At 39.5% G+C, this 13,453-nt stretch overlaps 3 protein-coding genes across 5 annotated transcripts; 2 read left to right on the top strand and 1 right to left on the bottom strand.

Annotated features, from left to right (window-relative positions):
* Positions 1-292: 292 nt before the first annotated feature.
* On the top strand, positions 293-3,956 carry LOC126914059 (arrestin domain-containing protein 17-like). 2 transcript variants are annotated; one of them, XM_050717529.1, is made up of 8 exons: positions 293-345; positions 1,063-1,335; positions 2,260-2,474; positions 2,552-2,737; positions 2,832-3,031; positions 3,236-3,453; positions 3,539-3,667; positions 3,750-3,956. In XM_050717529.1, the coding sequence occupies exons 2-8, from the start codon at positions 1,218-1,220 to the stop codon at positions 3,770-3,772; spliced, it is 1,089 nt and encodes a 362-aa protein (XP_050573486.1). In that variant the 5' UTR covers positions 293-345; positions 1,063-1,217; the 3' UTR covers positions 3,773-3,956. The 2 variants fall into 2 exon arrangements, with proteins under 2 accessions (XP_050573486.1, XP_050573485.1); XM_050717528.1 differs by lacking the exon at positions 293-345 and adding an exon at positions 1,997-2,134.
* Positions 3,957-4,025: 69 nt separating this feature from the next.
* On the bottom strand, positions 4,026-7,963 carry LOC126914097 (longitudinals lacking protein-like). Of its 2 annotated transcripts, none has more exons than XM_050717592.1 (4): positions 7,790-7,963; positions 7,020-7,252; positions 6,727-6,940; positions 4,026-6,641 (listed from the first exon to the last, which is right to left on the bottom strand). In XM_050717592.1, the coding sequence occupies exons 2-3, from the start codon at positions 7,206-7,208 to the stop codon at positions 6,746-6,748; spliced, it is 384 nt and encodes a 127-aa protein (XP_050573549.1). In that variant the 5' UTR covers positions 7,209-7,252; positions 7,790-7,963; the 3' UTR covers positions 4,026-6,641; positions 6,727-6,745. The 2 variants fall into 2 exon arrangements, with proteins under 2 accessions (XP_050573549.1, XP_050573550.1); XM_050717593.1 differs by lacking the exon at positions 7,790-7,963 and adding an exon at positions 7,484-7,729.
* Positions 7,964-9,041: 1,078 nt separating this feature from the next.
* On the top strand, positions 9,042-13,022 carry LOC126914066 (CCAAT/enhancer-binding protein-like). Its single transcript, XM_050717541.1, has one exon. The coding sequence runs from the start codon at positions 9,622-9,624 to the stop codon at positions 10,681-10,683; it is 1,062 nt and encodes a 353-aa protein (XP_050573498.1). The 5' UTR covers positions 9,042-9,621; the 3' UTR covers positions 10,684-13,022.
* Positions 13,023-13,453: the final 431 nt, after the last annotated feature.

Genomic DNA, 13,453 nt, shown 5'->3' on the forward strand with positions numbered 1-13,453 from the left:
AAATTGTCCTTACAAATCAGAAAATTTTGCAACGATAAACGTTGCATCTCGATGCTGGCCTTTTCTTAATCCCATCCACGGTGAAGTTTTATTGGAACGATGGAAATTTTATTCGCTAAGCGGATGCAAGGACACGCAGCTTCTCCAAGGAAAATTGGATTCTCTTGTAAAACCGCAGATAATTACGAACGCGGCAACGATCCCTTAGGGTAATCGATGGTTCGCGACGACACATTATATAAACGTCCGCTGAGATTGTGCTCGAATTTGCACCGCAACGTGTGGTAACTGCTCACGGATCAACCCCTGTGCTTGCGGTCAAACTTCGGCAAACACGACCAACAGGTAAACGTGGAACCAGATTGTCAGAAACAGACACGATGCAGCAATTTTCAAAGTGGAAAATTGCCCTCGAAACACGGTCGATGATCGGAAATATTACTTGTGGATCCACCTTCGTTGCATTTATCAATCTTATATCCTACGTTAAAATTATAAGAGTACGTTCGATATAGACTCGTCTTTACGACGCGTGGTCAACCAGACTTCCAACTAAAGTCAATGCCATTGAAAGACTCAATAGCGTCCATCGCATGTGTGGTTTAAGAATAATTCGAAAGTATCGGAATGACATGAAATGTCATCGTTATTTATCAGATCGTGAGGGAGCAGCGAAGAAACGAACTGAATTCGTACAAGTTACGCGCTGATGAGGAAAACGAATCACGCGCCCTTAAAATATCGATTGCCTCTTCTTGAGTATAGTTTCGACTGATTGCAAGTAGGAAAATCGTGACTATTATTTCAAACATCGACGCAGCGCGTCTTTTGAACTATAACTTTCAGAAACTCAAAAGCGATTCTTGCTCTGTGCGCAAAAAAATTATAATGTATTCCCTATCCAAACGGATCTAGTGGCAAATTATCACATTCCTGGTATTTCAAAAACTCTGCTATCATTAACTGCCAGATATCACATCAATAGCAACGTACATATTCTCGCTTCTATTTATCGATTCCTATCCCAATAATATTCCTCAATCGCCTTGTTTGTTGTTTTAGCCAATCAATGTCAAACAGAAATTCGAATCAGTCAACGATCGAGTGGGAGCTGGATGATTTATAAACTGTGCTACATGAAAGTTGACGATTTGAGTTTCCTACACGATAAAGAAGATTTTTCGCTGTGAATCACCATTACCATTACCATATACGATATGGTGTCGTTGAGACAATTTCGCATAGTATTCAACAATGAAGACGCCACATATGAGCCCGGTGAAGTTGTCGGAGGAAAAATTATCGTAGAGACGACAAAAGATAAGTATACTAAAGGTGAGTTACTGTGGCGACTGAAACGCGACTGAATTTTAAGTCATTTGAAACTAAACATGATATGGCAATTGACAATTACAATGCGGATAATGTGGATTCGATATGAAAAACTGATATCTCTGCAAACAATAACATCCTTGTATTGTTCTCTTTTCCGATAAATCACTTTAAAACGTTTTATCTGAAATAACTGTTACAGTAGCATAATCCTGTTTTCGGCAATGTTAAATGTACGCAACTACAAAAGAAACTCGCACGTTCTTTAATTACGTTGCCAACGAGACATACGTATAAGCCGATAAAATTTTCGTGTACCTAATCTCTGTGCGTTGCTCCAACGAATTCTGCAAACAGCAAAAAACGTGTGTCGTTGAAAAAAAATTACAAAATGTGGATCATTAGTAGATTCACGGTTGATCGTCTCTAGTTGAAGACATCAGTGTACAAATAACATTGTAGCATGAAACAATGTAATCATTGTTTCACTGCTATTCGAAAAATTGCACAATTCTAATTAGGCGCGTAAGTAAATGGTTATTTAATCGTGCTAACGAGATGAACCAGTTTGACAAGATTATTGCCTTTTTATCGAACGTGTATCCAGAGATAAACAAAGATCGATTATGAATTTATCCAAGATCTGATTGACTCTCGATTATAGGACTATATTTCATTGTAAACGGAACAGCATTTGTTCATTGGTTGGAACATGATGCACGAGATGAGTCAAGGTCGCACAGCTTTGCCAGCACACAGGAATACTTCTCTTTCAAGCAAGAAATACTCAGTGAGAGAAGTAGTGAGTAAAAGTGTTCAAGAGATTTAAATATTTGAGCAAGACGGTGATCAGTGTTCATGACAAACAGAAGATATCGAATGAAATCTACGAAATTCAAAATAGAAACGTGCTTATCAATTTTCCAGGTAAAACAGGGCATACAATCCCCTACGGACTTAACGAGTTTACATTTAGCTTCAGATTGCCCCATAAAATACCATGCAGCTTTGAAAACCGAGTTGGGTACGTAAGATACACGATAAAAGCCGTGATCGATAGACCATGGAAGTTCAATCACGAATGCAAAGCAGCTTTCAGCGTAGTTTCGCGTTTAGATTTGAACCTTTATCGCGAAAAATGCGTAAGGAATTAATATTCATCTCTAGAATGATATACAAACGTATCTCAAATTTACGAATTATTCTATTCTTCGCACAGTTGGCAATCCACGATGAAATGAACAAGAATTTCAATTGCATATGCTGGATCGCGCAAGGCTCGATGAGTATACAGATCCTGGTGCCCTGCTCTGGATACGTACCAGGGCAGGTAATAACTATAACGATACGTTACACGAGTACCCCGAATATACCGATTACGAAACTCAGCACAAAATTATTACAAGTAAGTGGTGGTAGAAAATGGTCGAGATACCAATTTCTACAATGCCAAGGCACTATTTCGTTTTGTCTTTCGTCTATTCTTTTTCTTCTTGCAGACAGTCCATTTTCGCTCGCCAAATAATACACTGATTCATACAAATGTATTAAGAAAAAATAAGCATATACCACCATTTCCGCTAAATGGGCACATAGTATCGGAGCTTTTAATACCACCAATACCACCCTCTAATCTTTATTATTGTAACGTAATAGATTTAGAGTACGAGTTGGTCGTCTCCTTTCACGTTTCGAGTCCGTAAGTAACATTGATTGAAAATCCATAGTATTTTCAGCTATTTTTATTGCTTCAGATCAGATTACTATCGTAATATTAATACTAGAAGCAATTACGATATCAAAGACATGAATTATAATAACCATGACACAATATAATAAGCGTGGTTTAGTTTCTAAAATCTCAGTTATATTCATCGATGATTTTGTTTATGTGTAAAATCAGGTATTGTAAAATTAAGAGAATTTACCCTCTTATAATCGGAACGGTACCATTATATCGTCCAGCTTTGACATTTCTGCATGGCGTCGTATCCCGCTCCACAATGTCATGCATGGCACAGCCACCTATGATACCATATCCACCATCGATGTTAGGGCAATCGAATGAATCAAATATTTCGATACAAAATCGAAACATTTCTACGATTCACTTGGATATACGTAAGAAATAAATAAACCTGTTTAATATATGCAAACGAAAATGAAGTAGCAAGTTAACGAGCATTACCTTTCGTCTCTTGTTTAGCACCACCATGCTACGAAGAAGGTTTCTCTAGTACTCCACACATTAAAGATATGCATGAAACGGATTACGTATTCGGTGTGAATAATTCTTTCTCGCCTAAGTATCCTGTGTACAACTATCCAGCACCAAGTAAGATCATGAATTCATTAGGAAACAATCTAAGTGGCTTTAATCGTAGAGTAAATTTTCAGTTGAATTTCTTGTCTTCCAGGGCTACCCAATGAAAGTTTATAGGAACTACGTGTCTAATTCGTTCGATACATAACAAAATTCACCAACAGGTGAAAAGCTACGTTCAAGTTTCTATATATGTTTTGATACAATTTATTAACTGATTTTTACTATTTTATATGTATGATTATATACACATTTGGACTATATTCGCAAACATATAAATATACTTTTCATGACAAAAGAAGTGTACATTTTGTTATTCCCAGCTAAAGTTTGAAGGCATTAGGGAAAAGCAACAGTTTTACGAAAATGATATATTTACACAATTTATTTTTATATCTCAACATTGTCATATTGTAATCATAATCATCATCGAGTCATATTATAATTATTAAAAGGAGACAAAAAGGAAAAGTTGAATATTATCTTTAAAAAGGTGAACGAGGAAAATTTCGTGACAAAAAGTAGCAGTATAAAAGGAATGAGAGATTCGTCGGAAAACCTTGGGTAAATCAATAGATCGCAAATCGGTCGTTCTCAAAAAGGTTTGGATAAAGAGAAGAGTAAAAAACTTACAATAGCTCTTGAACACCTCTACTCGTGTAACATAAGTGGTTAAGAATATGGAGGAAAGCTTATCAACAAGTTGCAAACTTATCTCGAATCATCACTCATATAACATCTACTCTAAAGTGTATACAGCTCTTGATACTTTAGCAAATACACACGGTACGATTCACATTTTAATCACCAAATGCCCGAGAAACGTGTCATTGTAGGAACTGAACCCAACCATCTTAATGTTAAAGGCTGTCTTAAATACTGTGAATAGACACGGTCGTCATTCTTTTTTCTTTGCTTTTCAAGTACGACTTGCTATCGGATGACTGTGAAAACTTTTCTTTCGCTCTGAGCATGAATCGAGCAAAATAATTGATATGTAATCGAACACACTTTGAAAATAATGTTAATAATACAGCTAGTAACGGAGGCTAGACAAAGTCAATTCCAATTGTACCTTTAATGTTCATTGTGGCTGGTCCCATTACGTGCGTTTATGTTGTACATAATTACAATAATCGTTCTTAATTAACTCGTTCCGAATTAGCTCGTTAAGATAAAAATTCCACACGAGCGTCAATTTGTTGTTTCTAAATAATCATACAATTGTGTATATGACAATGTTCACAAGAACATCCGACGCAGTTAAAAAAAGACAGAAAAAATTGTGCTACAACAATTTGTTTGTACGATTTTGTTTCCAATATGCTTCAAGTATAGGAAACGAATGTGTAATCCTAAATTGGCATTTAGTATCGTAGAAGTACTCGTGGTGTTTAAAACTGAATTTAAAAAATCGTAAATATACGTAATGGTATAATTCTAAATGGTAAATTTTTGTTTGATAATTATCGTAAGGTATACCAAATGATATTGTATCAGAAATAATTTTTAGGAAAAGAAAAAAGGTAAGAGTCAAGAATTGAATCAAATATATTAAGAAATAAGAAAAGAATAAAGCAAAATCATAATTCATCAACTTACGAGAAGTATAAAATTAGTGCTTCGAAGTAAAAGTAGCAAAAGTTCTTGGACTCGTGATTATATAACAAATAAAATGGTAATTTTATATCTTTTGTGTACAACACGTATCAATACATATGTTCTTGACTCGATAATGTTTCCTGACTTTTTTGCCTTTAACTCTGATTATTCTGATCCATCGGGAGGGGAAAGGAACTGTGCGCTCCGACTTTACAAAAATTTGTTTCGCTTATATTACAATAACCTTCCCTCGATTTAAGACATTCAACCCTTAATATATTATTATCATAAATAAATTTGGTCTATCGGTAATATTGTGAATACGCCGGTATAAATACTGGCAGTATTTGGTTAAGTAAAAAAATCATGATCACTAGAAGAGGTAACTGGTACCGACTGAATAAAAGATGAACGAAACAATTATTCTCGTGCCAATTGCGAATATTAACCGGTGAGAAACGACACGATCTATCAATCCACGAACACTATATTTGGTTGAATATATATACACGATTATTTCTTGAACTACAAGAGATACTACAGATATATCCACACAAGAGTTATTTTATATCCCAATAATTTGATGAATAATCGTGTATATACATCTAACTAAACATACTGTCGATAATAAAAGAGAGCAATAAACGACACGCATGTTACAACTTCCAGTAAACTTGATTTAACATTCTTTCATGGGATTATCGGGGTATTGCAGATCTATTCACGATACGATCTAAATTTCTTGCTCTCCTATATTAACACATTGGCTTACAATTACAGTATCATAAACTCTTATTTCTCGAATATATTTAGTTTTTATATTACAATAAAATATTGCTCTATCCTCCGTAAAGAAGAAAACGGTAAAAAGGTTGCGCTTATCCAATATTTGGTACAGATTTAAGAAATTTTAATGCCTCGTGAACAGATCTACCATGGAACCACCGATAGGAAAATATAGTGAGACAGTAGATCCATTTTAAAAACAGCAGTTGTAAAGATGTCTTTTAACATTTCCATTTGATCCACAAAACTGTCCCGTGTATTGTAAACTATGGTGACCCACATATTAGTTTCTGCAGCACTTTGTTTTAAAAAAATAATCAATGTGTTGTCGCCACCGCATGGCGCAACGGGTTCAAGACAAACATCAACATTTCGTCTCTACCATATTTGTATACATACATTCAATACAACATTAACATTAACTGAGATGAAGAAAAGGCAATTTACATTGTCGCCGTGTGTTGATCCAAGTCATGAACCAGAGGACACTGAGTTGTGCACACATAGCGTGTGTTTTTTATGGTGTGTGGTATATGTCTTTACGTAATCACTTTACATTATTACACTTTTTTTTTTAGTCCACACGCTTTCCAATATCCTGGAAAGGGAAACACAAGTGCTAAATTGGAGGAAATATAAGAAATATAGTGAAATTGTCAACCAAATCTAATACATGACCTTACCATAACTATAAGTATAACTTTAACCCTCTCTCTTAATGGCACCTGGTGCTTCTGCTAACCCTTTAACCTTAAGCCGATCAGCAGTTTTAAGAAATGCAGGCAACTGATCTTGCGAAACATTAACTTCTCCTGCATACATAAACTCCAAAATAGCTTGAAGATGACTGTATGCAACATCTTTTAGAATTATAATGGGGTGTTTGGACGGATTTTCCTACAAAAAATTTTAGAAGATTAACACTTGCACTGTATCTCCCAAACATTATATTTCGCATAACAGGATAATAACATACCTCTAACAAAGACTTAAAATAGGGACTACAAGCAGATAACACCATCTTATGTGCTTTACAAGTTTGACCATCACAAGCTAACGTCACATCCGTAAAACTTTTTTCATCTCGTAAGTGTTTAAACGATGATACCATATTAGATTGGAAATCATTCCATTTAAGAAAAAACTGTTGCTGTTCATCTGCCATTGTTGACGACCAATGTTCCAATGAACCTTGCTTGGATTTCAAAACTGGAAAAACAAGTTTTAGTAACACGCACTGAACTAAAAATATATAAAACAGAATAATATAATGATACTAATGACAACGTTATATAAATATCACCATGCCTATAAGACCAAAAACGCATATGCACGTTCAATCACAAAACATTTGTTTAATAACTTAATCACATTGAAACACGTAAACCATGAAATGAAGGATGAAATTTCTAAAACGCATACTAGACAATACGTTGATACCTTGCGTGGAATTTCGTGCAGCAGATTTTGTTTAGGTTAAGCCCAAAAACAATCAGGCAACTCGTGTACGATACGTTTGAGAATATTTGGCAAAGCAAAAGTAGAAATAAAAAAGCAAATATCACGCCACGATGCAAATTCCTACTTTAGTATTTGAAAATACTGTGCATGACGTGTTACTTGTATTTTGTCATAACAATACGCGTACATCCTTCGGACCGTTCCGTCAAAGGCAGTCGTGGGCCCAAAACGGCCCAATAATACGAAACGCGCGAGAAAAATAACCTAACGAAATCTAGTACTTACCTTAATGTCGCGAAGCACTATATTCTTGGTAGCAATGGTGAATCACAAAAAGAACGTGAAAAATATATATTTCCGAAAAGTTTTTACGCGAATGTTACTAATTTTTTGTTGTGGCTAATATCACGGCGAAGAAATTCGGTTAGATTCGGATCCTTTCGTCGTAGATCGGCTCGCAAATATTATACCGACTGGCTATGATTTCGTTTTCCGTCTGAAGATGTCGCTGGCGGCGTTGATTCACGCGCTTGGAGGAATATTCGAAATTCTCCCTACATAAATGTCAATCCAAAATTGTATATCGACGTCATTGCGGCGCATAAAATGCATTCCTAGATATAACATCAAAGAACGCGGTCTCCTGAAACAAAGATAGAACGGTTAAAATCACACATTATAAGGTTCAAATTCCCTTCTCGACGAATCGTTACTCTAAATTTGAACAGAACCGCTCATAATATTTTACGACGAGGATAAAAAAACATTTCGATATCAGAAACATCATTCCATTATTCGTTCCATTCCCGTACAACTCGCATAAGGATCTCGCATCTACCGCCGATAATATCCTCTCTTACTTTGTTACTGCTAATTGCGCAATCTCACGCAAGCAATTGGACAGATATCGCTACTCGGCTAACTGACAAATCAAATGTGCCCGGTATTAGAAATCGGTTCCGATCGAGTGCCCAACGATGACGGTAACGATAATCGTCAAATCGGTTGTCCTACGAAACAAATCGCGCGTTCTCCATTCGTGTGTATATAGTTATAGCGAACGGAGGCCGCGCGTCATCGAGACGGCGCGTATACACGCGTCGAAAGGCAGAATGAGCGAAACGAAGAAGAAAATCGCATGGAAAGTCTTTCGATTTCCGTGGAAAATCCGTGGATCGAAAGGACGGCGGATTCGTGTATAAGTTCTTATAAATAGAACCGAGAAAGGCGAGCACCGGAAAAGTTTTCCTGTCGCGCGATGCCGCGACGGGACGACAGCATGTCAACCTGTAAAACGAACAAAGAAAGATTTAACCTAGGAGAGAGGGAAAGAGCGACAGAGAGGGAGGAAGGGAAAATAGAAAGGAGAGGAAAAGAGAAGGAAGGAGCGATCGGAATAAAACGAAGAAAGAGAGAGAGAAAGAAGGAGCACGGTGGACGCGCGGTATCCGTGCTCTTAGCGCGGATCGCTAGAAGAGGAAAGAGGCGAGGAGAGCGGCTGAGAGGGAAGCGCGCGAGCGCAAGCGCAATGAGCCATGGAGTTGCTCTCGTCGCACGCCACATTGAAAGCTTGCGACATGCCGCAAAGCCGCTCAGTCGTGCGCCAGCTCTTGTGCGGGTGATATCGTTTTCTCGTTTTCTGAGCATTCTCTGTGGTGTACCGTAACCGTGAGCACGAAAAAGCCCGCGTAGGCGTGGTGAACGCGTTGGCGCATACGAACCACGCGGTTTTAACCGAGTAACGATCATCTTGTGTCCTCCTAAGGCTGCCGAAAGTTAGCGCGGCGCGCTTCTTCGTCCTCGAAAATTGGAATAGTCGAGGGTCACGTTTTGGTACTTGGACCAGTGTCAGATCTCGGCCCGTCCGCACGGGAAAATCCCCGGCTTGCCGCTCGAGGTCGTTCTCTCGTGGTAAAATTTCACAGCGATACGATTGGCTCTCTGTTTTTCCGTGGACAACGTGTAATCGAATTATAATCCGAAATACGGGTCAATTATTCAAAGAAACCGAGAATAAAAACAAACGGACACTCGGATATAAATACAACGATAAGGCGAAAGAAGGTGATAGTAGAATCGCGGAAAGATATATCGTATCTGTGATGTGCGAGTGAGCAATGGAGTCACCAGTCATGTACGATTCAGCGGCCCATCAGGCTCAGGCCCACGGTGCGGCCGATCTCAAGAAATCTCAAGTACTCAACAACAATAATAACAACCATCAGAACAACAACAACAACAACGCAGCGAACAACAATAACTCTGCTCTGCAGGTGAATCATAATCACAGTCAGCAGCAGAGTAGCTCGGTGGTGAGCAAGGTCTCGGCGAGCAAGGCTAGCCTTCACCAACAGTACGCGGAACATTGCGCCGCAGCCGGTGAGCTGACAGACCTGAATACGCCAGAGATATCGTTAGATCTGCAACATCTGATCGATGATAGCCACTTCAACGACGGCCTGTTAGATATGTTAGGTGCTAACAACGGAGCCGTGAAACATGTCAGAACGCCGGGTTATCCACGTACCACGCTCGCGTACATGCCGCAACCTGTCCACAGCGGAGCGAGTTATCACCAGGGCAGCAACAGCTGTAGCGACAGCAACAGCTCGAGCTCCGAATCGCCCAGCATTAAAGAGGAACCGCTCGATCCGGCGGACTATCGTCGTCACTGCCCGCAATATCCACCAGGCGGATACAGCCCAGTTACAAACGGACCGTTCGCCAACGGAGCACCAACCTTCACAACTTTAACGCCGTCCACGGTACCTGGAGGGCATCCCGGTGCACCGGTGCACCAACCACCGCCTCGGGGAGGACCGATGAAGCCGGTGATGGCGCATCAACATCACGCAAACACTGCTGCCGCTGTTGCCAGAAAACAGACCAAGGCCATCGACAAAGCCAGCGACGAGTACAGAAGACGACGCGAAAGGAACAACATCGCGGTGAGGAAAAGTCGCGAGAAGGCGAAGGTACGATCGAGAGAAACTGAGGAGAAGGTGAAGCTACTGGTGAAAGACAACGACCTGCTCAAAAAAAGGATCGAATTGCTGACGGAGGAACTGAACGTTCTTAGGTCTCTGTTTAGCAGCGTCGGCGTGGTACCGGAACAGCTCCATCGTGAGATCTCGAGGCATCTCGATCAATTCCAACAGCACGCGGTGGGGCCCATGTAGCGCACGACATCGTCGTCGTTGAGTACCACGGTGGCATCGTGCCGCCTTTATTACGCCCTTCTCTCGTCCACCGGCATCGACCTTCGTCCCTTGCCTTTCAGGTCGATTCCATTGCGAAAGAAAGTCGTTTCGAAGCGACTTCCATTTTCCGGGTTGCCCGATGGTTCAGCTCCATTCTTTCGCACCCGCGTTATCCGGATCTAAATAAAAAAGAATGTCCTGGATTGACATTCGACGCGGACGTTACTGCGTCTTTTCTGGTTTCGTTCCACGGTGTGGAGAACGCGAGATGTACACGTGCGTTTGTTCGAGAGAAACGACGCACGCAACTCGCGGACAGAAGAAAAGACGCAATGGGAATGGAAAACAGAGAGTAAGACGAAGAGAGAGAATATCTCGTGGAGCGACGGGAATGAACAAACGAAAGAGGATAGCAGAAGAAGGAAGAGGCGTGACTCGTTTGAAGAAGAGACGCTCGTCGGTTTCTCCCCGGGAAGAGCTTTTCGGCAGCTGAAGCTTACCTCGATAACCTCACGTGTGGAAGAAAAGTGCCTCTGCTCATGACGAACTTTTGTTTACACCAAGTGCATCGGACACTTTCCCCCCGTTCGTCTGTACACGACACGCAATGAAACGAAGAAAAAGATTTAGAAAAACGAAAAAAAAAAGAGAGCGAACAGAAGACACGAGGAATGATTTTCGAGGCTTCTCACGTGGCCACCATGTTACGATCCTCTTCTTCGGACCTTCGGTGTTACACGAGAGATAGATGAAAATTAATCGAGATGGACGATCGATTCATTCGATCTTCTTTGTTTCTTTCTTTTTTCCTTCTTTCGTATCTATCTTCTATTTTTTTTTCTTTTTCTTTTTTCTCAATGTACGTAAGACTGGGTGGTGGTTACCGCGTGTCTCGCGAGTTCGCCACCTCATTCGATCGCGTAATTCGCAACACGAAGACACGTTGCGATTCTGAACAAATCATGCATCGATGTGTACAAGCGCATCAATCACACTCTCACATACATAACGCTCACACGTAACTGAAATACTTACATACGTAGAGGCGCGTGCTCGCATATACATGCACCAACACGTGCATACGTGTATCGATGCGCGCATATGTAAATTCATTTGCATAAATCTTTGATTCTCTTTACATTATACATTTTTGATGCACCTTCCACTGATCATACATACGAGTACAAAGTAAAACACGCATATTTACACATACGTGCACATACAAAAATTTACACATACAAATCTACATACAAAGTGACGATGCGATGGGCGCGATTCGTACGTGCATCGCGTTACGTTCAGACTCTTAGATATCGACCGATCAAATTAGATTATCGTTCTTGTTACCAAGTACCTAAAAAGATATACAGAGATACCATAATTTGCGATCAGCATCGATGCGATAACAATGTCCATGTTACCTTCTCGATTCATGTGTTGTATTTTCTTCGACAGGGTGAAACGGCGCAACCATACCCTAAAAACACACACACACACACACACACACATACACACATACACATATACGCGGGAAAAAAGAAAAGCACTCATTCACATGCCCTTGTATTATAGCTCTATTTTAATTTTATTATATTCGAGATGTATGTACATAAAAAAAAGCTAATATATTTTGTTAGAGAAACGAAACGAAGCGGACTCGTGTTTTTTGTGAGAGAACGAGAGAGCGTGAAAGGACGAAAGGGAAGAGAAAATAAAAAATTATAAAAAATGTCGAATGTGTGCGAGCATGTGTCTAAGAAAACTAATCGTTATAATTATGTGTTAATGTGAACGACGAGTTAGGCGATTGCGGCGAGAGAGGAAGAGAGGAGAGATAGATAATTCACCGACGTTACCTGGGATTTGGTCTAACCAAATCCCCTTTATCTTGAGTTACCGTAAAAATCGCGTGAAGCGGGCTTCATCCTTTTTTCTTTTTGTCTTCCTCGTTCGTAGATTTGATCGCGTGCGAGAGAACGATATTTGTTATTACCTTATATACGTACTTGTGCGGCAAGTTTAATACTTTTTCTCTTCTTTATTTTATTTTATTTTATTTTATTTTATTTTATTTTATTTTAATGTCTCCTTTTCTAAGACATTTATCGGGTCTCTCAATGATGCACGACTTAAACAAAAGTGTGTACGCGTTCATCACTTGCGTGTGTATGCCCGCGTACATCACGCATGTCCGCACACCAGCGTGTACGTGCATGTGCACGCGTTCCTTGGCGTATGACTGATGTATGTTAGGTACGAGATTACCTGTCACGGTTGTCTTCTTGTCTATGCACAAATATATTTTGATATAAAAATGACGTTATTTTTTGATCGCTCTAAACTCCTCCAATTTTTCTAAAATATCCCGCATCGTATCCCCTCTTCAACGTTCTTCTTAATCTCTCAATACTCCAACTCCAATAAAAATGAGACGAACAACAGTCACCAAGGAGCACCGTTTTGAGAATCCCTTTATCTCTAGACAAACTGTAGATAACATGGAATACCAATTAATACGAAATCAATTGAGTCATTGCTTCCATATTACTCATAATCGTGAAAAATTGAACCACGTACAAAGAATATCACAAAAATCGAAAGGCCAGAAAAAAGCTTTCGATCATTGTCTCTGTAGCCACAAATCATTTAAAAGTGTATACATCGTTTATTGCGATGTAAAATCAAACAAACCAATCAAAATCTACCGTTATCACGAAGAACGTAAACCATGATGAGACACTTTCTTGAA

Source organism: Bombus affinis, chromosome 3 (assembly GCF_024516045.1).
Source record: "Bombus affinis isolate iyBomAffi1 chromosome 3, iyBomAffi1.2, whole genome shotgun sequence".
Taxonomy (NCBI): domain Eukaryota; kingdom Metazoa; phylum Arthropoda; class Insecta; order Hymenoptera; family Apidae; genus Bombus; species Bombus affinis.

Bases quoted from the DNA above. Each gene is read 5' to 3' on its own strand.
- LOC126914059 (XM_050717528.1), top strand. From the start codon at position 1,218: ATGGTGTCGTTGAGACAATTTCGCATAGTATTCAACAATGAAGACGCC. The intron at 2,475-2,551 runs GTAAGGAATTAA...TTCTTCGCACAG, and splicing joins ACCTTTATCGCGAAAAATGC to TTGGCAATCCACGATGAAAT. The intron at 3,668-3,749 runs GTAAGATCATGA...CTTGTCTTCCAG, and splicing joins GTACAACTATCCAGCACCAA to GGCTACCCAATGAAAGTTTA.
- LOC126914097 (XM_050717592.1), bottom strand. From the start codon at position 7,208: ATGGCAGATGAACAGCAACAGTTTTTTCTTAAATGGAATGATTTCCAA. The intron at 6,941-7,019 runs GTATGTTATTAT...AATTTTTTGTAG, and splicing joins ATTTTAAGTCTTTGTTAGAG to GAAAATCCGTCCAAACACCC.
- LOC126914066 (XM_050717541.1), top strand. From the start codon at position 9,622: ATGGAGTCACCAGTCATGTACGATTCAGCGGCCCATCAGGCTCAGGCC.